The following is a 22,044-nucleotide window of genomic DNA, read 5'->3' as shown; positions in this document are numbered from 1 at the left end:
GGCCCGAGATATGGTTAGAGGCCAGTGTGCTCGCTTCTCTCTTTGCATTCTGACTTGAGATTCTGCATTCTCCTAGTTAAAAAAACACAGTCCAGCCACTAAGATGTTTTTAGAGCAGAGTAAAAGTTTCTTTTTGTGCCTCCCTTCTACTTCTTCCAGCACCCCTCTCTCCTTCCCACCCCGCCCAGGTGCCCGCTCAGGTGCCCGTGCCTGACAATTTGGGTTCCATCCTTCTGGACGTGCGGTCCAGTTCAGCAACCACTAGATAGATACACGGGGGCCATTTGTTTATTTTCTACTTATTGATTTGAGAGAGAGAGAGAGAAGGAGAGAGAGAGATTTGTTGTTCCACTTATTGATGCACTCACTGGTTGATTCTAGTTTGTGCCCTGGCCGGGGACCAAACCTGCAACTCTGACGTATTGGGACGATGCTCTGACTGACTGAGCAGCCCGGCCAGCGCTGCACGCGGCTACTCAGAATAATTAAACCGGTAGAATAACATTTCCATTTTACATCTTGGGGACTCAGTGGTCTCAGTGGCTAACTGGCTGCTCGGACAATGCAGATACAGACCGGTTCCATCACCGCAGAAATGTGGGGGGGGGGCGAGGGGGGGGGCAGGGGCGCTGCTCTGGACCTGGTTCTTACACGCTTGCTCTGTGCGGGGCTGTCCTGTGTGCAGTGGGTATTCAGCACCATCCCTGGCCTCTGCCCACTCGATGCCAGCTGCACCTTTCCTGCACCTGCCGTGGTGCCAGCCAGACAGCCCTCTGGACATTGCCAGGTGTCCCTGGGGTAGATTCCCCCTCCTCCCCCCTCCTCCACATGCCATAGACTATTTTCCTTCAGACTGCTCTCAGTTTATCTGTACATTCTTCCCGAATCTTCCCAGTGTCAACCCTGAGACCATCGCTTCCCGGAGCCTGGCTTCCGGAAAGGTGGGTGCGTCCCGTAGCAGGTAAACCAGCAAATATTGACAGAGCACCTGCCGGAGGCCGTGTCTCCGAGAGCGGAGGTGATCACGTCTGTGGAGGCTCACGCCTTGTTCCAGGAGTTACCTTTCCCAGACACACCGCTGCCTTGGCACTTCCTCCTGCTGCGTTTGCTCGTCCCTTGCTTTCACCCAGACTGAGCGCAACTGCTGCAGGTCAGCCCTCGTAACCTTTGCGCGTGTGTTAGAGTCGCGTCGTAAGAGAATCTACTTGGGGTTTTCTTCGTTTAAATGGTCTAAGCTGATCGCAGTGCAAACAAAGTTATTTCTAGCCTGACATCTTAACCTATGTGAATAGCTGTTGCTATGAACAGGTGGCAAAACTGTTTCATTTTTTAAATCTAGAAAAATAACTTGAAAAATACTATATCTACTATTTTTTAAGATTTTATTTATTTATTTTTAGAGAGGGAAGGGAGGACGAAAGAGAGAGAGAGAACATCAATGTGCCGTTGCTGGGGGCCGTGACCTGCAACCCAGGCATGTGCCCTGACTGGGAATCGAACCTGCGGTGCTTTGGTTCACAGCCCGAGCTCAATCCACTGAGCTATGCCAGCCAGGGCTACTACTACTATCTACTTTTAACTGAGTGCCTATTATGTGCTAGGCACTGTCCTATGTCTTTTCTGTACAAATCATTCATCCTCGTAGTCACTCAGCAAGGCCGGTCTTACTATCATCTTTTCACAAGAGGGACGGTGGGGGTACAGAGGGTGGGAAGGCACACGGCAGGTGCCTTGGAAGCCCGTGTTTCTGGCTCTGGCCACGCGGTCCTGCTGTTTCGAATCGGTGGCTCCCCGCTTGTTACTTCTTTGTCAGCCTCTCCATTCATTTCTCCCCCTCAGGGACGCTGTCCTGCGGCCCATCTCCCCAGCCTGCCCAGAAGGCAGCATAGGAGTTACTTTGTCCTGGCCAGTGACAGACAGCTCAGTTTGGGGTTAAGAAGCAGCAGTCGTAATCCATAATCCCCGGTGACAGCTGTCAGAACACAGCGCTGGGCACCTCCCCCCAGACCTTGGAGTGGGGGCGGGGGGCCTGAAGTCCACCCACTAGCCAGATGGGGTGTGGCAGCAGCCACGAGGGGAAGAGGTTTGCAGGTTATAAATCCGGAAGTTGAGAAGGGGCCCGGCTGCGACCTCCTCTGTTTGGGCAGGTGGGGGCACACTCAGTCCGTTGTGAATCTGCCACTGAGCCCAAGGCTGCAGCCACAGGACATCCGTTGCCTGGACACGGGCAGGTGGCGTTTGTCGGTGCTGCAGTGAGAAAGTCAGAGTAACTTGGGGACAGGAACGGAACCGCACGGAGACACTCACTGCCTTACCCAGTGTTCCTGACACTGGGTATTCCCAGCCCTGTCCCGGCCCGCTTTTTAACAGCAGATGCATGCTCGTGTCTTTCCGGCACAGGAAGGGGAAGCCGCTGGCAGGCGCCCATGCCAGGCTCACAGCCACTGCGTCTGGTGGGAATTCAGGGGTGGGGGGGTCGTTGGCTTTTTACTGCATTGAGTTTGATATCTGCCTTCTGTGCGTGACAAGCAATGCTGGTTTTCCATTTATGACACTGATGTGAAGGTGCCTTTTAAAATAAGTTTATGTAAATGGAGCTCTCGACCCGACCCGGGCACTGCTGGCGTTTGGCTCTGGATCATTCCCGGCTGTGGGGGCTGGCCTGCGCCTCGGAGGATGCTTAGCAGCAGCAGCCCGGCCTCCTCTGCCTTCCACACCTCAGGGCTAACCCTCCCCCCTGACTGCAGACCCCTGATGTCAGGTATGCAAATCACAGAAATCCCAGGTGTGCATGAAAATGGCCGAAGTCTGGGAAACTGCTTCGGAAATGTCCTTTAGTCGTGCGGTCCGCTTACTTAGTGTCCTTGTGTGTCTTCTTGGGCACTGACGTCGGTGCAAGGCTCAGGCTGGAAGGAGGTGTCTCGAAAGCGATGCTGTAAAGCCGCATCATCCACTAGAACTTTCTGTCACGCTGCAGCATCCGGCACCTGCACAGTCCGGACCGTAGCCACGGGCCACGTGGGGCTGTGGGGCACAGGAAATGTGCCTAGTGAGGGTGAGGCACTGAGCTCTCTGATTTTAACTAATTGAAAGGGCCAATGGCTGTGTGCCCTTGCAGCCACAGTGTGGGACGGCTCAGCTCTCAGGGAGGCAGCATGGAGCCGTCAGGATGGAAGTGTGCGGGGTCTATGAGGTTGGTTAGAACTGCAGACACACAGATCCAGTATGAATGCATCTTCTTTTTTTAAAATTATATTTTATTGATTATGCTATGACAGTTGTCCCAATTTTTCCCCCTTTGCCCCCCTCACCCAGTGATCAGTGGGAGGGATTTACCCAGACCATGAAAGGGAGACAAATATTAATGTGTCGTTGCCTCTCATACACCGCATACTGCAACCCAGGCATGTGCCCTGACTGGGAATTGAACCAGCGACCCTTTGGTTTGCAGCTGGTGCTCAATCCACTGAGCCACACCGGCCAGGCCCGGGATGCACCTTTAAGGAGGGTCCAGGCATGTGGCAGGCGGGACTGTCAGATGGGAGGTTTGGGGTAGTGGTGAACAGATACCCAGCTAACGTTGACTTGAGGGAAGTAAAATAAAGCAAAACAGATTTATTGATTCCTAAGACAGGGCAGGGAATGGGCAGACCATCATGGAGCTTTTCTGCATGTGGAAGCACGTGTCAGCACACGTGTGCTCTGGCTTCCATGCAGAGAATAGCATCCTGGACACACCTGTCAGCTCCTGGCTTTTCGACGTCGCATGTTTTGCACGAAGGCCACTTGGTGGGTACAGCTCGCTGTCTCAATCTTCAGAGGCTGTCGGGAATTCTCTTTGGTGGGCATTCCCGGTTTATTTGACCAGCCCGGTTTGATGGACGGTCAGGTCTGTGTCCAGTCTCTGGCCACCACAGCGCAGGCCGCACTGAGCGGGCTCCTGCACTGGGCAGACGTGCACACACACCTGCAAACCAAGTCACAGCCGTCTCACCTGGCCGCTTGGTGGGTGGAGCCTGGTGCTGAAACGGGGCAGACAGAGCTTACAGGAACCGTCAGCCGGTCAGAATGCGGTCCTCTGAATTTCATTCTTTAGCTTTCATTGGAAACAGACAACCCCGGGACCCATCAGGGCACCGTTGCAGGACGGGAGAGAACTTCCGGTTCACGGAGCAGTCAGTCCTGACCTTCTGCAGGGGCAGCCGACCTTCTGGCATCTCTGTGCCACACTGGAAGAAGAAGAGTTGTCTTGGGCCACATGTTAAATACATTGTGACACGTAATCACGCACACACAAAATCTCATAATGTTTTAAGTGAATTTATGATTTTGGGTTGGGCCACATTCAGAGCCATCCTGGCTTGCATATGGCCCCCGGGCCGCAGGTTGGACACCCCTGTTCTAGAAGTTCTCTGCTATTAGAAGGATGTGCTTCCCACCAAATGAACCCACCCTTTCCCTCCCTCCCTCCCTCATTCCACACTTACCGTGTCCGCTGGTGGCCAGCGCGGGTAATTCACACCCAAGGGCAGGAATGGGGGTGGACCCCCTGAGGCCTCTGTGTGTCTCTGGCCTTTGGACAACCTAGAAGGGTGCCCACGATGCGGATGAATTACTAGAAGCGAAATCTGTCCTTATCGGAGCCCCGCCCCGCCCGAGCACCCGTTTACTGGAAGGAGGATGTTATTTTTAAGAAGCAGGATTGTGTTTCATCATGGAAATTTTGAGCATCAGGCAGGCTGCTCGCTGCTGCTGGCTGGCTAACCTCAAGAGTTCTGAGTCCCAGGGACTGTGTTTGCTCCGCCCTGGACCCCAGCACCCCAGCACCCCAGCACCCCGCCGGGGCCTGCTGGGCCTGCAGGACGAGGGGAGAAGGGAGGGTGTCGGCGGACAAGTGATTATGTGAGTCTCATCGGGTTGGCTTCGCTGCGGCTGGCAGTGCCTCCAGGGGCTGGCAGGACTGGGTGCCTCCTGCCAGCCTGTCTGTGCGGGGCCCGGAGGTGACCGTGGAGTGTTTCCACTGCAGTGCCCGCGAGGGCGTGTAACTAACTCTCCACACGCCTTGGCCGTGGGCTCTCCGGAAGGACAGGCTGCCTTTTTCTTGGGGAGGGTGGGGGGCGGGCCTCAGAGTGGCTTTGTGCTGCCAGAACAGACCACGTTCCCAGGTGTTCCCTTACCTTGTGCACAGGTGACCTGGCAGCTAATGAGCTGCCCTCTCTCGGGGCAGCCAGGGGGGTGGAGGCACTCAGGGGGCAACTGTCTGCCTGCAGCTGCCGCCGGCGCAGCTGCAGGCCACGCAGGGCCCTGAGTCACTGCCTTTCCGGATGGCTAAGAGGAGAGCCGGGCCGAAAGGAGATCCTTCCCCTCCTCCTATACCCGGTAATGTTGGTGTAACCAGCAACCTTGACGGCGGGCGTGGGTGCTGGAAAGAAACCAGGTTTCAAACAAGACGGGCGTGGTTTGAGGCCAGACCCGGCTGTTTCTCACGTCTCTGCAAAGCTGGGTGCTTTATCCAGCCTCCCAGAGCTTTCCTCTCTCTCATCTATAAAATGTAAAAGTAGTAACAATCTTCCCAGTAAAAAAGTGAATTCTGTGTTTTGAAATAAATATCACTTGGGCTTGGACACAAAGCATCTTTGATTTGGAACACGGTTTCCTAGGAGCCTCAGCTCAGTTTCCCCCTCCCTGAAGGATGCACCCAGATGTGGCTGCAGGCCAGCCCAGGGAAGGCGCTTGAAAACATTCCGAGGAGGTGGGCAGGCGTGGGCGTGGCTTCACCGGTGGGCGTGGCCTTGACCGTGGGGGGCCTGTCTTTCCCACAGGTGCTGTGAGTGGCTGAGATGCTGTGGCGGAGGGGAGCCCAGGCCCCGCACGGTCTGGTTGGGGCACCCCGAGAAGAGGGACCAGAGGTACCCCCGAAATGTCATCAACAATCAGAAGTACAACTTCTTCACCTTTCTTCCTGGGGTACGTACAGGCAGGGACCACCCCCGTTTTTTTCCTTCCCATGCCGGATGTAGGCCATGATGCCAGTCCCGGGAGACTGAGGTCCCCGGGGCAGACTGTGTGTATACACTCTGTCGTTGTCACCTCAACCACTGGCTGTCCATCTTCCCTGGCCCTCAGCACCTGGAGGTGGCTGCCTCCTGTCTGTCCGTCCGGCTGTGAGCCTACCCGCTCAGCGCAACTTCCATGCACGTGGTGTGTTGTATGTAAGGAAGAAGATGATATCATGGGAACCTAGCACTATAAGCCAAAGCACCAGAAACTTCAGCAGTGTTTAAACCTCTCCCCCATCATCACGAAACACATATTTAGCCACAGGAAAGTTGGAGGATGAGAGTACAAAGGAAGTTTGGAAAGGTACATTTTAATCTTACTATCAGAGAAAGAATTCCTGTTAACATTTTTGCTAATCAGCGCTTCCGTTTTGCTTGGTATGTTACTCTGGAGTCAGGGCATTTTCACACGAACTTAACACAGATCCACAGACGTGTGCTCCTCAAGCCTTCCCCCCGGACATGTGGATTAAACACCTGTTTGACCCACACGGCCTCCACACACTCTGATTGACCTTGGAAGCAGCAGGAGCAACCAGTCTCACAGCTGGAAAGGAAAACAAAAAAAGTTACTATGTGTGATTTCTTCAGAGATCATGCAGAAATCCGATACACTGTAGTCCAAGGTCAATTTAATGTTGGTTTGTTTCGTTTAAGGATGATTTGACTATAGTCATTGCTAAGCTGTCTCAACCCTCCTTACCCTTCCACACAAATCTCAGGGTCGTAAGTCAAGAAAAAGTGTATTTCTCGTTCCTGGACATTCCGATGCACACTGGGCCACTTTCTTCCACCTGGCAGCCTCGCCTTCTGGAATGCAGGCCACGAAGGTCCCTGGGACCGGGCAGGAGCAGGTGGTGGCACCACGGCTCTCAACGGCCCTAGCCTTGGAGAGACACGTCATTTTCGCTCATTGCCCAGTGGCCGAGTCTCGTGGTGTCAGTCTCCCTGCCAGGGGTCCCAGGAACAGTCTAAGCTGCCGGAGCCCACCTGCCACGCAGGGTGGGATTCTTCGCTGTGTGTGTATATTTTGCGGCATGAGATCGTATGATGGAAATGACAGTTTATCTTGCTTTAAAATTTTTTAAATCTTTTTTTCAACATCTTGCTTTTTGGATCAATTTTACAGCATAAGTATTTTCCACTAAAACTTACTCTTAAAAACATTTTTTTTAAAAAAAGGTTTTATTTATTTATTTTTTTAAACAGAGGGGAAGGCAGGGAGAAAGAGAGGGAGAGAAACATCAGTGTGTGGTTACCTCACACACTCCCCCTACTGGGGACCTGGCCCGCAACCCAGGCATGTGCCCTGATTGGGAATCGAACCAGCGACCCTTTGGTTCGCAGATGGGCACTCAATCTACTGAGCCTCACCAGCCAGGGCAGACAATAACATTTTGAGTGGCCTACCTGTACTTACAAAATAGTTTAAGAAATAAAACATAACAGATACATGTAGGGGGGCTCCACCTGCTGGGTCATTCCCCCCAGCTCCACACCCCCACCCTGCACCTCTGTCCATCACGGGTGAGAATAAGTCTACCCGGACATGATCTGCTTGGGGAGGAAAGGTGGATGATCTCTCAGAGGAGAAGGGCCAGGAGCCTGTTCCTCATTGGGCTTTTATTGGGTTCTGTTTGCGCAGGAATATGGGTAAAGCTCATCAATCATTGTCAGGCAGTAAGGATCAAACAATAGATAACATTCAGAGAACTCTGAGGGCTTATTCTGAATCAGGGTCAGTTAGCTCAAGGGCCATAAAACTTTGGGGAATAAACTCATTTCATGCTTGGACCCTTACCATTTAAATTGAGGGCATTCTTAGCAAAGCAGGTTTCACAGGATCTTACTCATTCTTTCTTAGGCTTGATTGCCTTGGGAAACCGCCCTTTCTAGCACCCTGGCATTGTTTCAGGCTTAAGTCAGGTGGGGGATCTGGGCAGCCAAGAGATTAGGAGACTTCTCACACACAGAATGAGGACTCGAGCTATGTCAAAGCCGAAGGGTGAGGGTCCATCACCCCCTTTTTCTATAGCCCCCAAGTCCTTCCCTGATGGCCCCTTTGCGACTGTGCCTGTCTTAAGCAGTCTCTCCCTTGAGGAATCTTACCCGCCATTGGCTAACCAGTCATCCAATCAGGGCCAAGTGGGGGGAAGTAATGGGGGCAGAGGCGGCACTCCAGCTGGGAAGATAAGCTTTATCTCCTTAGTGGCTTATGGTCCCAAGGTCTCTCACTCAGCCTTAGCCATGGTGGGGGGCGTGGCGGGGGGGGGTTACAGCTTCTGAAACCAGGCAGGGTGGTTCCCCACAGACCCAGTTGAAGCCCCCAGAGTGCCCCGTCCACCCCAGAGATAACCGCTGTCTTGAATTGGAAGTGTACAATTTCCACAGTCATTATTTACATTTTTACTTTTAAAAATCATACTCTTACTCCATGTAGAACTGCTTGATCTTTATGTGACAGGTATCACGTGAGTTGCATTCTTCTGTGGGAAAGTTTTAAACATCAGTGACCTCCCACTAAACCCGCCCAACCTCACCAGACAAACCTTGAGTTTGAATGTCCCCTTCCTCTTTCCTCTCTGCCTTCCAGGTGCTGTTTAACCAGTTCAAGTACTTTTTCAACCTCTACTTCTTGCTTCTCGCCTGCTCCCAGTTTGTGCCTGAGATGAGACTGGGCGCGCTCTACACCTACTGGGTTCCCCTGGTGAGTAAACCGGCATCGTCTGCTCCGTGGCCTCAGAGGTGTGGCGACGGACAGCCCTGCGTCCCTCCCACCTGCGCATGCGGGATGGGAGAGCGGCCCTTTGAGGGAGGGGGCGCCCTCAGAACCAACACACTGAGCATCCCCCAGACCTCAGGGTTGAAGCGCATTTCCTGCATCAGCAGGGTCCAAGGAGAGTGAGGTCTGTGCCGCCCCTTCATTCTGTCACTCACCCCTCCGCCGGTCCTCATCTCAGCAAAGGGTTTGCTTTTTTTTTTTAAGATTTTATTTATTTATTTTTAGAGAGGGAAGAGAGGGAGATAGAGAGAGAGAGAGAGAGAGAGAAACATCAATGTGTAGTTGCTGGGGGTCATGGCCTGCAACCCAGGCATGTACCTTGACTGGGGATCGAACCTGCGACTCTTTGGTTCGCAGCCCGCGCTCAATCCACTGAGCTACGCCAGCCAGGGCTATCATCTCAGCAAATGTTTGCTGCTTGCTTCTCGTGCGTCCCCCATTTCTAGACACCGGGGACACAGTGGAAGGTGAGGAAGACAGAGCCTCCGTCTTGCTGGGTTGTGCTATTTGAATTGTTTTCTGAGATCCCATGTTCTGTTTACTCTCTAGCGTGTTTAGCGTGAGGGTTTAAAAAAGTGTATGCAATGTGACAGAACCAACCAGAATGCCCCTCCATTCTTTCCCTTGCCTTCTTTTCTTTCTTCTGTCCCTTTGGCAAGTGGTTATTGAGCACCTGCTATGTGCCAGGCACGGTGCTAGGTGCTGGGGGTGCAGCAGTGAATGAAACGTGCAAATTCCTGCCACCCCGGAGTTGCTTGTCAGTGGGGATGGCCAATAGACTGATGAATAAGATTGTTTGCAACTGTGAGACGTGCTGTACAGGTAGAGGAAAGGGTCACAGCACAGACGGGGGACCCCAGGTACACTGAGCGTCTGTCGAAAGGATGAAGGTGGTGGTGGGAGAAGGGGAGGGGCAGCCTCGCCAGGGGGGCCATGAGAGGCCTCATGAGGAGGTGATGGGAAGGAGAGTAGGAGGCTGGGAGCATTCCGGGCACAGGGAGCAGCCGTGCAAGGGCCCCAGGGTGGGCACCGGCTCAGCGCATTTGCAGGACAGAAGGAAGCCCAGCACGGCTGGGCTGTGGAGAGGGCAGCACTGACGTGTCTTTTTCTCCAGAGACATCGTGAAGCATAGTTGCTGCATATTTCTCTCCAAGCTGGACTCGGAAAACGCTTAGATTCTCTTTTCACAAACGTGGTTAAATTTTTAATCAAAAGATTTTTTTTTACTGGTTTGAGAGAGACACACACAGAGAGAAAAACATGGGTTTGTTTTGTTCCACTTGCTCATGCATTCATTGGTTGCTGCTTGTATGTGTCCCGCAAGGGTGGGGATTGAACCTGCAATCTCGTCGCATTGGGGCAATGCTCTAACCAGCTGAGCCACCGAGCCAGGACAGAAGAAGATTGTCGAAGTAGAAAAGATCCAAGTGCCCCTTAAAGGAACAGAAACAAGCATATTACTTGGTGGCGGGTGGGAGACGGGAAGGATTTGGTGCACGGGCATTTTTGGAGTAGAGGGAGCCAGCTGCCGCGGGAGCCGTGAGTGGGTGCACACACGTGAGTGCCGAGTTACCAGGCAAGTCGGCCGGCAGCTCCAGCCGTGGGAAGGGATGGGGGTGCGATTTCCTCCACATGAGCAGCGGAGGTGCCGTGGAATGTGAGAAGAGTTCCTCCCTCCTCTGAGCTGTCTGTGGGCAGGCGCCGGAGCAAGCCTCTGTCAGGCACCCTTTGCACAGATGGCAGACACCCCGTCTGCGTGCCTGTGTTCTTGCACCCCGAGTGTGGCCGGCTCAGAGGCCCGGCTGCTGGGGCCGAGCGTTGGGGGAAGTGGGGGGCTCCTGCCCTGGCCAGAGGTGGAAGGTGCCACTCTGTTCCCTCGGGTGCAAATGTGGATCTGGAGTTGCCTGGCCTGAGGGTTAGAAACTTCAGGGTTTTATATGAAATGCCCTAATTTTATTTAGGTTTTTAGTTCTCCACCTGCTTGTTACATAAAGTCAAAACCATACCTTACTTATTTTTAAAAAGTCTGTACTGTATATAAAATACCATTTTTAAAAAAGATTTTGCCCTGGCTGGCGTGGCTCAGTGGATTGAGCAAGGGCTGCGAACCAAAGCATTGCAGGTTCGATTCCCAGTCAGGGCACATGCCTGGGTTGCAGGCCACGGCCCCCAGCAACCGCACATTGATGTTTCTCTCTCTCTTTCTCCCTCCCTTCCCTCTCTAAAAAAATAAATAAATAAAATCTTTAAAAAAAGAAACAAAAAAACACGTTCCTAGTAAAACAATCTCCCTTCCATCCAGTTCTACCCCCAAAACACTGTCATTTTTTGTTTGTTTATCTTTCTGGAATTTTTGAAAAAGTACAGCGAGTCAACAGTCTGTTCCTGCCTCCCTTTGCTCCTTTTAGAAAAAAGTAACAAGGTATCTACAGTGTTGAGTAATTTTTCTTTCTGATTCCCAGCATCCCTTTTTCTTGCTTTTTAAACATTGACAGCTCCTTTTGAAAAGCACCGTGCGAATCCAACCCACTCCGCCTGGCGCTCCGCTCAGCGCGGCGGGGAGCTCCTTCGTCCCTCCGGTGGGCGGCCTGTGCTCTGGGCACGCAGAGTGGGCCTGCCCCCTCTTCGCCTGTCTTCTGTATTCCATCCTCCCCAAACCCAGGCCTGCTGCTCTCTGCTGCCTCCCAAGCGGCTCCTGTTCATTTTTCTTTTCTTTTTTTTTTTTTTTTTTTTTCCAATGACAAAGGGGCTTTTTATAATTGGAGAAAAATTTGAAGAACAACTCAAAGGGAAAAACAAAAACAAAAACAAAAATCCCCTGTGCAGCGCCCCCTGCTGCCCGCCGCCGGCATTACCCCATTTATACTTACGGTTTGTTCCTTTTAGTCTCTTCTTCCATGTGCCTGTGTTTCATACACACTCCAGCATACAGTGTAGTGAATTATATATGTGTGAATAAGTGTGTGTGTGTGTGTATATATACACACACACACATATGTATATGGTGAATTTACATGCTTTGTAAATTGGGATCCCGAGGTGTCCTCAGAGGCAGCTGGCTGTGTGTCTCCCCCTCTTTCCTGACCCTTGCATCTCAGGTGTGGCACCTGGGATCAGGTGTGTGCTGTCTCCCCTCACGGTATCCATCTGCCTGGCCCGTGGCATAAATCCATCAACCGAAAGGACCTTGGGGTACAGACCTGTTCGCCCCCCTACAACCTCATTCATCTTATCGCTGGCACCTGTGGTGGGGAGGGGACTTGAGCCACACGGGGCTTAAGTTTTTCACTTTCTTAACCAGATTCATGCAGATACGACTGAGGAGAGGTGGGTGTACGTAGGAATTCGAGTGCCTGAGAAAGCTGGGTAGGAAATGAGGTCTGCCCGGTTGGATTCTTCCAGAGCAGTCATCGGAGGGTCCTGTGGACGAGAGGCCAGACATGCGGGGCGGGAAGAGGATTTTTCGCTCGATGAGCCACCAGGGGACCCAAGGAGGACAAGGAAGGTGCTTGATCACACTAGGAGGGGAAGTGTTTGGGCCTCACAAAGGTGGAGACTCTCTCTCTCTCTCAGATTTTATTTATTTATCTTTAGAGAGGGGAGGGGAGGGAGAAAGAGAGGGAGAGCAACATTAATGTGTGGTTGCCTCTCGTGCGCCCCCTACTGGGGACCTGACTCGCAACCCAAACATGTGCCCTGACCGGGAATTGAACCAGCGACCCTTTGGTTTGCAGGCCTGTGCTCAGTCCACTAAGCCACACCAGTCAGGGCGTGTTCTTTATATTTTTAAAAGGAGGAATGGCAAGGGCATTGTGTAAGAAAAAGGAATGAATGAATGTTCTCGCCTCCGTAGGTGGATACAGGAGGAAAATCCAGCTGGGAATAGTTCATGAGTTGGGGTACCTGACTCAGGAAGATAGAGCAGTTTAAAATTTTTTTACTAGTCGGTCATCACGCAGTGAAAACTTTATAATGGTTTCCGTGTACAAGTTTAGGACATTACAGGTAGACTGAAGTCTCCTTCAGCCCCTGCCCACCCCCCCCCCCGCCACCCTTGTCCCTTCCTGGCAGAGGAGCGTAACCGGCAGGTAAGGAAGTCAGAAGATCCTTACCAGAGTTCGGAATCTTTGTTGTTTCTGAGAGCCGTGTGACATCGTATGTTCTGAAAGGTCCATTCCCCCGCCTCAGTCCTGCCTTGCAAGCAGCACGTGTCATTTCATTCTAGCTGTCTGCTGGTGTCCCCCCTCCCCGCCCCCGGGGTTCTCCTGAGGCAGAGCAGTGTGACTCTTTTTTTTTTTAAAGATTTTATTTATTTATTTTTAGAGAGGGAAGGGAGGGAGATAGAGAGAAACATCAGTGTGCGGTTGCTGGAGGTTATGGCCTGCAACCCAGGCATGTACCCTGACTGGGAATCGAACCTGCGACACTATGGTTCGCAGCCTGTGCTCAATCCACTGAGCTACAGCAGCCAGGGCAACAGTGTGACTCTTCAGAGCAAGGACTCTGGAGCCTCATTTCCTGAGTTTGAAGCTCCTGCTATTCACCTAGGAGCCTCGTCGCTCACCCTCTCTGTGCCTCCGTGTCCTCCTCTGCCGCACGGCGATCTCGGGGCTGGGGACCTGGTGTGGCGGATCGTGTAGGGTCCTTGGGAGGGTGAGAGACATGGTGACGAGATGCACCTGTTAGCCGTCGCCACGCCTCAGCCACCGTCTGTGGATGGGCAGCTCGGGCGCGTCTGCGTTGTCCACTCTCAGAAGCCCCGCGGAGGTGGTCAGTGGGGTGTCCTTGTGCGGGTGTGTCAGTGAGAGTTCCTCCAGGGTGTGTGTGTGTGTGTGTGTGTGTGTGTCGGAGGCTGGTGAAGAAGGAGGCTCGCTGGGGTGTGGGCACTTTGGGACAACGAGCCCGCCCTGCCCTGCCGCCCTCTGGCCTTTCCTGTCCCCGGCCGCAGGAGGGGAAGGGGGCTTCACCCCTTCAGCAGGGCTCACCCCCGGCCCCTCTCTCCGCAGGGCTTCGTGCTGGCTGTCACCATCATCCGAGAGGCCGTGGAGGAGATCCGCTGTTACCTGCGGGACAAGGAAGTCAACTCCCAGATCTACAGCCGGCTCACAGCGAGAGGTCAGCCTCCGGCCGCCCGGCCCAGACTGCGGGGTGGCAGCTCCATCACGGGGCGCTGACAGGCAGGGGGCAGAGTTCAAGGCCTCGGGGGTGAGGGCGCTGCGTGGTGGGACAGTCACTCGATTGCTGGTACCGGGGAGGCTAACATGTTCCCCGAGACTTGGGGAGCCCCAGGCTGCACCCCCAGGTTGCCAGGTCCTCTGAGAAATGGTCCTGTTGGCTGTGCCTCGTCAACCTGGAACTGAATTCTCTGCTTTAGGGATGCTCTACTGGCTAATTCCTTACCTTACCTGGTCAGGCCGGGAGGGAGGGAGTCCGCCCTGGCCCCTTTCCGCGGGAGGCTGCAAACTCCGCCCTACATCCCTTTCCAAGGGAAGCACAGCTCCAAAAGATGCTCTTTCAACGTTACAAAACTGCCTCCCCTTTGTTACAGCTCCCTTAATGTGACAACATTGCAACAGCAGTTACTATGAATCTATTTATCTACTTTAACATCGAATTATAGTTGGCATACAGTATTAGACACATTCGTCCTTAAAGAGGCACTGGACTTACATCAGTACTGCATCTGTGACGATTTCCGCGGTGGCATCTTGTACATCCTCAGAACTGGGGAGTGGAGAGGGCCTGACCCATAGGAAAGGGACCCGACAGCCTTTCCCCGCTGAATCCCTCGAGAGCCACCAGTGTGTTAAATGGCGGGACTTGGAAACCCACCCAAAACCCCACCAAACAACCCAGCCAGGGTTGACTTGGGTTTCCAGCTTCCAGATCTCCTGTGAGGCCGTGTTCCGGAAGGAGAGAACTGGACCTTCCGTTCCCTGAGATCACTGATGCCATTCAGGGCTTGGTGACGGTCTGGGGGAGGCAGAGGGAATAGGAGCAGGGCCTTGACTGCAGGAAATGGGGGGTTCTGAAGGACAGAGAGGCGGGGTTTGGGGTGGGGGGGACTGGGGGGGGGCGCTGGTCCCTGATCCAGGGCAGGAACTGCTTTTGCTGAGTGGGGAGCCTTCCCGAGAAGCTGGCCCATCCGCGGTTTCAGGGTTTTGAGTAGAACTTTCCTTTTGGGAAAAATGTCAGAGGACTGTGTTTGGGCCTCCAAAAATTTTTTTTCTTTTCTTTGAACAAAATTTCCTTAAGGGCGTGAAAATGTTTGTTTTAGTGCATTGAATAGATTTTTGTAGTTGGAGGTCTTAAAAATCTGCCAGTCTCTGGGAGAAAGGGGAATTTAGAATTGATATAGAAATAGACACTCTGTTGTTGCCAAACCACCGCATTTTAGGGCATTTTGCGCACCTAAGAGTAAAAACTCAGTGTGATCTTTGCAAAGGCAGGTGGCTCGGCCTGTGCACGTGGGTAATCAGAGGCCCTCTCCGGGGGGTGTTCTCTGTGGCCGTGTCTGGTAAACCCTTTCTTAGTGACGTATTCCAGCTGTAACATTTAGAACACTTGGCAGTGGACAAAAGGCCCACTGGAGAGGGTGCGTGTAGAGCCCGGAGGAGGGGCTTGGGGTGCCCTCCATTGGTGCCTCCGGGCACCTCCCTTTCTGTGGCTCTTTTCACAGGGCAACTGCTTTTCCGGGGAGCGATGCCTGTGCCCTCCCCGCAGGCCCCTCCTCAGTGGCCGCTGGAACTCCACTCTGTCCCTGAAAAGGTCCAAAGGAGAATTGGCAGATGGCTCCGGCCATAAAAACTGGTCTCCCTTTCTTGGTCTCCTTGGGCGGCCCTCAGTTTCCATTGTTGCGCGCCGATGGGACAAGGCGGGGGGTGGGGGGGGAGGCAGACAGGGCAGGGCACTGAATAGGGACCCAGCCCCGAGCCCCCAGCCCCGGGCCCTGCGGCGTGTTTGGAAAGCCCCCCAAAGGGGGCACTGAAGAAACTGCCAGCTTGGAAAGTGATGGGGTGGTGGTGGGGGGGGGTGAGTTTAGTTATTTGACACACTTCGGGGGAAGGGCCAGAGAAAGAAGCTGAAGCTGGAAGACTGCAGAGAGAGGAAGAGAAAGGAAGCCTTCTCTGACCTGCATGTCACTGTTTTAACGACTTAATCATATTTGCCTGAGCGAGGCGTTTCCCCGAGAATGTTTCATTTAGTGAAGTTCAAAAGCAACATGAAACAAGTCTGGGTCTGTGTGGCTCTGTGCGCGGCTGTTTCCTTTGGGGGGGTCACATGATACCTTAAAGTGGACTTTTCAACCCTCTCTTTGCAGTTAGAAATGTTTAGAACCCAGGATATCACGTCCTTGACCACTAGCTTCCAGGCCATGAGACGTATCTCCCACTCTGGGTCATTTCCTGATGAATAATACAGCACTTGTACTCAGAGTGAAAATGAATTTTTTTTTGGGTAATCATTTCTAACCGCAGAGTTGCAGAACCCACGCGGAGAGCTCATGCCTGTCAGCCGGCTTCCGCAGTTGTTGGCATTTGCACGCTCCGGCTGCCCCGGTCTCCCGTGTGTGTGAGCCGAGGGAGAGTGAAGGTGCAGGCAGCCTGCTGTTTCATCCCTAAATGCTTCCGTGTTTGATCCCTAAGAGGAAGCTTCTCTTACCTAACACAGGGCAGTTGGAAGTTTAATGTTGGGGCATCGCTATTAATCTCCTCCAGAGTCCTGACTCGGAGTTTGCCGTTTGTCCCTCACATGGCCTTCAGTAGCATTTCTCCCCTACCCCCCCCCCCCCCAAGGTCCAGGGGATCCGCCCAGGTTTGCCAGTTGCACTCGGTTCTCCTTTCTTCTGGGCCTTCCAGCCTAGCCTGGCTCCTGGGTGTGTGTTGCCACCACGCTGCCATTTTTGGGGAGGACGGGCCGGTCAGAAGTCAGTTACCTCTTGGCTTGCCCCCCTCAATTTGCGTCTGCCTGCTGTCTCCCAGTTAGACGCGTGGCATGCATGTTCAGCAGGAGTTAATGCAGCTTTAAGAGTGTTGGAGGCACAGATTTTTGTCCGGATGTTAAAGTGTTAGAGGCATGATGTTAATCAAACTGAAAATGTTTCAAACTGCAAGAAAAAAAGAATTTGATTTTGAACAACTGACCTAAAACGTGGATGATAACTATTTTGTTTCTTTATTGTTTTTTTTTAATAATTTTATTTATTCACTTTTAAACAGGAAAGGGAGGGAGATAGAGAGAGAGAGAGAAACATCAATGTGCGGTTGCTGGGAGTTATGGCCTGCAACCCAGGCATGTACCCTGGTTGGGAATCGAACCTGCGACACTTTGGTTCCCAGCCCGCGCTCAATCCACTGAGCTATGCCAGCCAGGCTATTTTGTTTCTTTTAATAGCTGCTTCCAACCTTTTTTTTTCCAGATTATATATGTATTTTTTAATTTCTGTAAAACAATAACAAGATAGTAGCGATGCCCAGAGTGTATGAAAATTCACAGAAAAAAAACACACAAATGCTGAAAATACATGTGAAGAGATCTTAGGCTTCTCCCAACATTTTTAGATCATTTTACTTCCTTCAATGTGAATCTAAAACAACAGGCCAGTGGGATTAATTTTTAATTTAATTGTCATGGTCTAATAAGGATTTGAAGTATTTCATTAACATAATTAGTCATATGCATGGGAATGACTTTTTAGTCATTCTTTCAAGAATGTTCGAGACTCCATTTTGTCCCAAATCTATGATTGTTTTCTGTTTTTCTCACCCCCCCCAACATGCTTATTGATTTTTAGAGAGAGGGGAAGGAGGGAGGGGGAGAGAGAGAGACATGGATATATGAGAGAAACACCAATCAACTGCCTCTTTCGTGTGCCCCAACCTGGGACCGAACCCACAACTTAGGCATGTGCCCTGACTGGGAATCAAACCTGTGACCTTTTGGTTCACAGGACGATGCTCCAATCAGCTGAGCCACACCGGCCAGGGTGATAGTTTTCTGTTGGAAAGAGGGAAACACAAGGGGCGGGGCTTAGGGAATTCAGGGTCTGGTGAGGCATCCGGGCATGTAAGCGGATCATTTAAAAAACCTCCCTAACAGTTGTCCCGTATGGGTGTGAGTGGGGGGAGGTCCTTACAAGGGAGGTCCCCTTTCCTGACCCCCGGGTTCCCGGTTCTGGGTGGTGCTGTGCCTGGATGTGAGCCTCCTGCACCTGCCCCTCCCACCTGTGCGGGTAGAACCCCCAGCTGGTCAGTCATTGGGCGTTATCGTAGCACCTGCCTAAGGGAGCCGCTTAAATGGAGCTCTTTCGTGGGGAGAGCATAGGGCTGTGCCTGGGTGTGCTGTGTGCTCGAGAGAGGCCGTGCTGGTGGTATGCGTCACACCGGGGGTCCGTTAAATGTCGGTGGGCGAATAAATAGAGGTGTTAGCCGGGGGGCATTGAAGGGTTTGGGAACCCAGCAGGGAGATGCTGATGATGTCTCCCAGAAGAGCTGACCCTCATCCTGAGTCCCATGGGATGGGAGAGAGCGGGACTGACTGCCTGTGAGATTTGTGGTGTCCACTGCAAAATGAACAGGTGTGGGGGGGGGCCCTTGCTAAAAAACCGTTAACGATTTTCAAGGTGATAATAGGGCATGAAACCAAGCGAGGGACCCTTCTGGTCAGCACTAGGGTCACGTGCCCACGAAGTTGCCCTGATGAAGAGTTCCCCAAAGGCCCCAGGTCGTGATGGCCAAGTGTGCGGAGTGGGGAAGGTTGGAACCCCAGGTTCTGGCTCCACCTTGTTCTTCCCAATGAGACGGTCTCATGGGAGCCTCTCTGTCCTGGGGACACAGAAGACCATGTCGGCCAGGGAGGACCTGAGACCCTGGGGTCCAGGCATCTGTATACAAGGCACGCTGTGGGGACTGGGTGACCCTGGAGCTGCTTGAAGAAATGCTGTCCACATTGGCAAGCAGGAGGCAAGGAAAAATGGAGAAAGTTTACCGATCACGAAACAGCCAGGGAACGGAGGTGGCCTAGGCTGTCATTTTCAAACAGCCCTGTAGGGGGGGCTTTTCCAAGGAACTGGGGCTCAGAGAGGGAAAGTGCTTCGGCCTATGTGGGGTAGCTCATTAGTGCCTGGGACCCTGGCTGGTCTGAATGTGCAACCTTAGCCTGTAAGTCCAGGCACCTACTGTGTGCCAGAAGCTGAGCTCAGCCCGTTGCTGTAGTGTTCAGCCTTAATACATATGCTGCAGAAGGACTTTTAAGACTTTAATTTTTTTAAAAGATTTTATTTCTTTTTAGAGAGAGGGGAAGGGAAAGAGAGAGGGAAACATCAGTGTGTGGTCCCCTAGTGGGGACCTGGCCCACAACCCAGGCATGTGGCCTGACTGGGAATCGAACCGGCAACCCTTTGGTTTTCAGGCTGGCACTCAATCTACTGAACCACATCAGCCAGGGCAGGACTCTTAAGATAAAAAAAAAAAAACAAACCCCCAAAAAACCACTTTTCTTATTGATTGATTTTTAGAGAGAAAGAGGAAGATGGTGGTGGGTGGGGAAGGGATCTGTTGCTCCACCCATCCATGCATTGGTTGATTCTTATATGTGCTCTGATCGGGGATTGAACCCACAGCCTTGGGATGAATCGCCAACCAAGTGAGCTAGCTGGCTAGGGCAGGACGTTTACGATCGAAGTGATTTTAAAACACATTTCTGAGTTCAGAGACGCCTATCAGTTCAGCTTTCTCCTCCTAACGGGGAGAAACTTGAAAGCTGTTTCGGGATAATGCTCTCCGCTCAGTGTAAGCCTCCCCTTTTCTCCTGCTGGAAATCCTCATTTCAGCATTGTCAGAGGCTTAAGAGGAGCCCCTAGACCTTTATGGGGTTTGTTTGCGGTTCTGGTTATAGAGCTGTCTCCCCAAATTAACAGCGTTCGGTGGCACTGGACACCCCAAAGGCAGCGAAGAGAGAGGGTCTTGAAGTCGGAGCTGACCCAGCCAAACTTAGCCTAGTTACTTGCAAGGTGTGGGTTGGGTTAGGAAGGCAGCATGAGGAAATGAATGGTTTCTCTTTATCCTCGTCTTCCCCACACGGAATGTCTGACTCCGGAGCGGGTCTGCCTCAGTTGTCACAGGTGGCCAGGGCAGCTGGATTTGCATTTTCACAGGACACATTCCAGGTCCTCATACCGGGAATGTTCCCCCAGACCGACTTGCCGTCAAGGGCTAAATGAAGCAAGCGGCTCATTAGCCTGGCAAGAAACTGCAAACAGAAGCATAATTCACACAACCCCCAATGTGTCTTTCCTGCCGGGGACACCTGGGCGTGCCATGAGCCATAAGTCAGAAGCCAAAGGTCTCTGCAGAAAGGAAGGTCTTGAGCTTTGTAGTTACACACGTGGCATCAAAACCAGAGATAGCCTGTCCTCCTCCCCAGTCCTGTCCAGATAGTTCCCCAGCCACAGACCAATCTCAGGGATCTCTCGCCTCCATTTGAGAGTGATATCTTTTTCAGTTCGATTCAGAATCCACTTGGGACCCTTGTGTAGGATGGCAAGTAACGTGACTACATTTTGAGGGCAAAGGACATAGGTGTGTTTCCTTTGGGGTGTTGTGTTTTGTCGGAGTCCCTCAGAAGGTAAGGTAGCGTAAGGGAGATGTGTGTTCGTTAATGAGGAGTCGTTTAGCCACTGGTTAATGAATTAACATCAACATTCTGTATTTCTAAACACAAGTTTATATTCTCTATATGCATAAACACATTTATGTTTTCCAAGTATAAACTCCGTTCTGACATGGGAGAATGGGAAGACAGGCTTTGTGCATTCTTCAGAGAAGAGAATGACAGCGATGGTCTTTTTTATGTTATGTTAGCAGAAGTCCTTTACTAAGGACCGCAAATACTGTTCAGTAAGCAAGGATCTCCCCTTCCTGAGCTTCCCTCCTTAAGATTCAGAGCCTCTGCTTTTACAGGTCTTATTGAAGACAGATCTGGCCAAACACTTTCTTACACATTCTCTGGCACCTTTAACGTTGTTCTTTCAGACCCTAAGTTTTTTTTTCCCTTTCCAAAGTGCTCAATTTCACTTTATTACAAATATTGGTGAACTGATCTATTGTTTGTTTAAAAAAAAAAGATCCTGGAAAAAAACCTCACGTGCAAATTGCAACGTTATCTTTCCCAGAAGGTATTTCCCTCCTGCTGGGGATGTTGGTCTATTTCATCATCACTGAGCAGGAGAAGCAAGGAGGACCATTTATGTATTTATTTTAAAAGCCTCTGTTGGGTATAAACTTGTCACATCGAAACCCCAGCTTTTCTTTTGTAAGTTCCCACTGTTTTGAACAAAAGCCCCAGGACGCGGCCATGGAGTTTCCAGCAATGCTTTTCAGCCCTTTTGCCTGTTTCCCCGATAACAGTGTTTCCTTAGGCTTCGGGGCAGGCAGACAGCTTTCTGGGAAGATGCAGTGTTCAACTTTAGACCCTGCGCACACGGCTGCTGGGCTTGCAGGGGCGTTAGCACGTCACCCCCCAGGAAGTGTCCGCACGCTGCCGGGTTTACAACTCATCACAGATCAGAGCGCGAGCTGACGAGTGAACCATTAACCGGGGTCCGCGCATGCGGGTTGCCACTGTAGCTCTGTCTGCAGGATCGAGCTGTGTCCTGCACGCACAGGGAGAAATAGAGTGAAGCCGGCGGGGTTCGGGGTCAAAACACAGGCCCACACAGACGAGTGCCCAGGATTTATTTAAATTTTTTTTTTTTTTTTTTTTTTTGCAGGCTGGTCTGCATTTTGACTGAATTGTCATTTGCTTGTTTCCACTCAAGGGAAACATCTGGTTTCTGCCCCCAGTGCGGACAGACCTCTCTTATTCTGAAGCTGTCATCCATGAAAAGCGTAGTTTGGGCTCAATAGGCTTGCTTATGAAAGGCCTGGGGTCCATCTCTACAGAAATAAACAGCTCTCCTAATTGAAAGTGTGTTCCCCGCGATAAGCCCCGGCTCAGAGGCGGGCTTGGGTGAAGTGGCGAAAGCTGAAAGGAATAAATTTATTTTGTAGAGAGCATTTCATGATTGAGGATGTGGCCGGCGGAGAATTGTCCACTTAACCTTCGTGCAAGTCCCTTTGCCAACTTCTGTTGCGTTTCTGCAAATGCATTTAAAATGTCCGGCGCCTAGAGGTTGGAGTGGAGGGTTACAGGGTGCAAAGGAGA

The 22,044-nt window shown here is 52.0% G+C and overlaps 1 protein-coding gene across 2 annotated transcripts in view; it reads left to right on the top strand.

Annotated features, from left to right (window-relative positions):
* Positions 1 to 22,044, top strand: part of ATP9A (ATPase phospholipid transporting 9A (putative)) — a 104,537-nt gene that overhangs the window by 16,446 nt on the left and 66,047 nt on the right. Inside the window, exons 1-4 of one of the 2 annotated variants that reach the window (XM_036009970.1) lie at positions 4,700 to 4,902; positions 5,823 to 5,967; positions 8,653 to 8,766; positions 13,848 to 13,956. In XM_036009970.1, the coding sequence (XP_035865863.1) occupies positions 4,715 to 4,902; positions 5,823 to 5,967; positions 8,653 to 8,766; positions 13,848 to 13,956 (556 nt within the window). In that variant the 5' untranslated portion in view covers positions 4,700 to 4,714. Of the gene's footprint in view, positions 1 to 4,699; positions 4,903 to 5,822; positions 5,968 to 8,652; positions 8,767 to 13,847; positions 13,957 to 22,044 lie in introns of those variants that run through there. The other variant, XM_028524224.2, reaches the window with a different exon arrangement.

This window comes from Phyllostomus discolor, chromosome 9, assembly GCF_004126475.2.
Source record: "Phyllostomus discolor isolate MPI-MPIP mPhyDis1 chromosome 9, mPhyDis1.pri.v3, whole genome shotgun sequence".
NCBI classification, from domain to species: domain Eukaryota; kingdom Metazoa; phylum Chordata; class Mammalia; order Chiroptera; family Phyllostomidae; genus Phyllostomus; species Phyllostomus discolor.
This window is presented reverse-complemented; position numbering and strand designations above follow the sequence as displayed.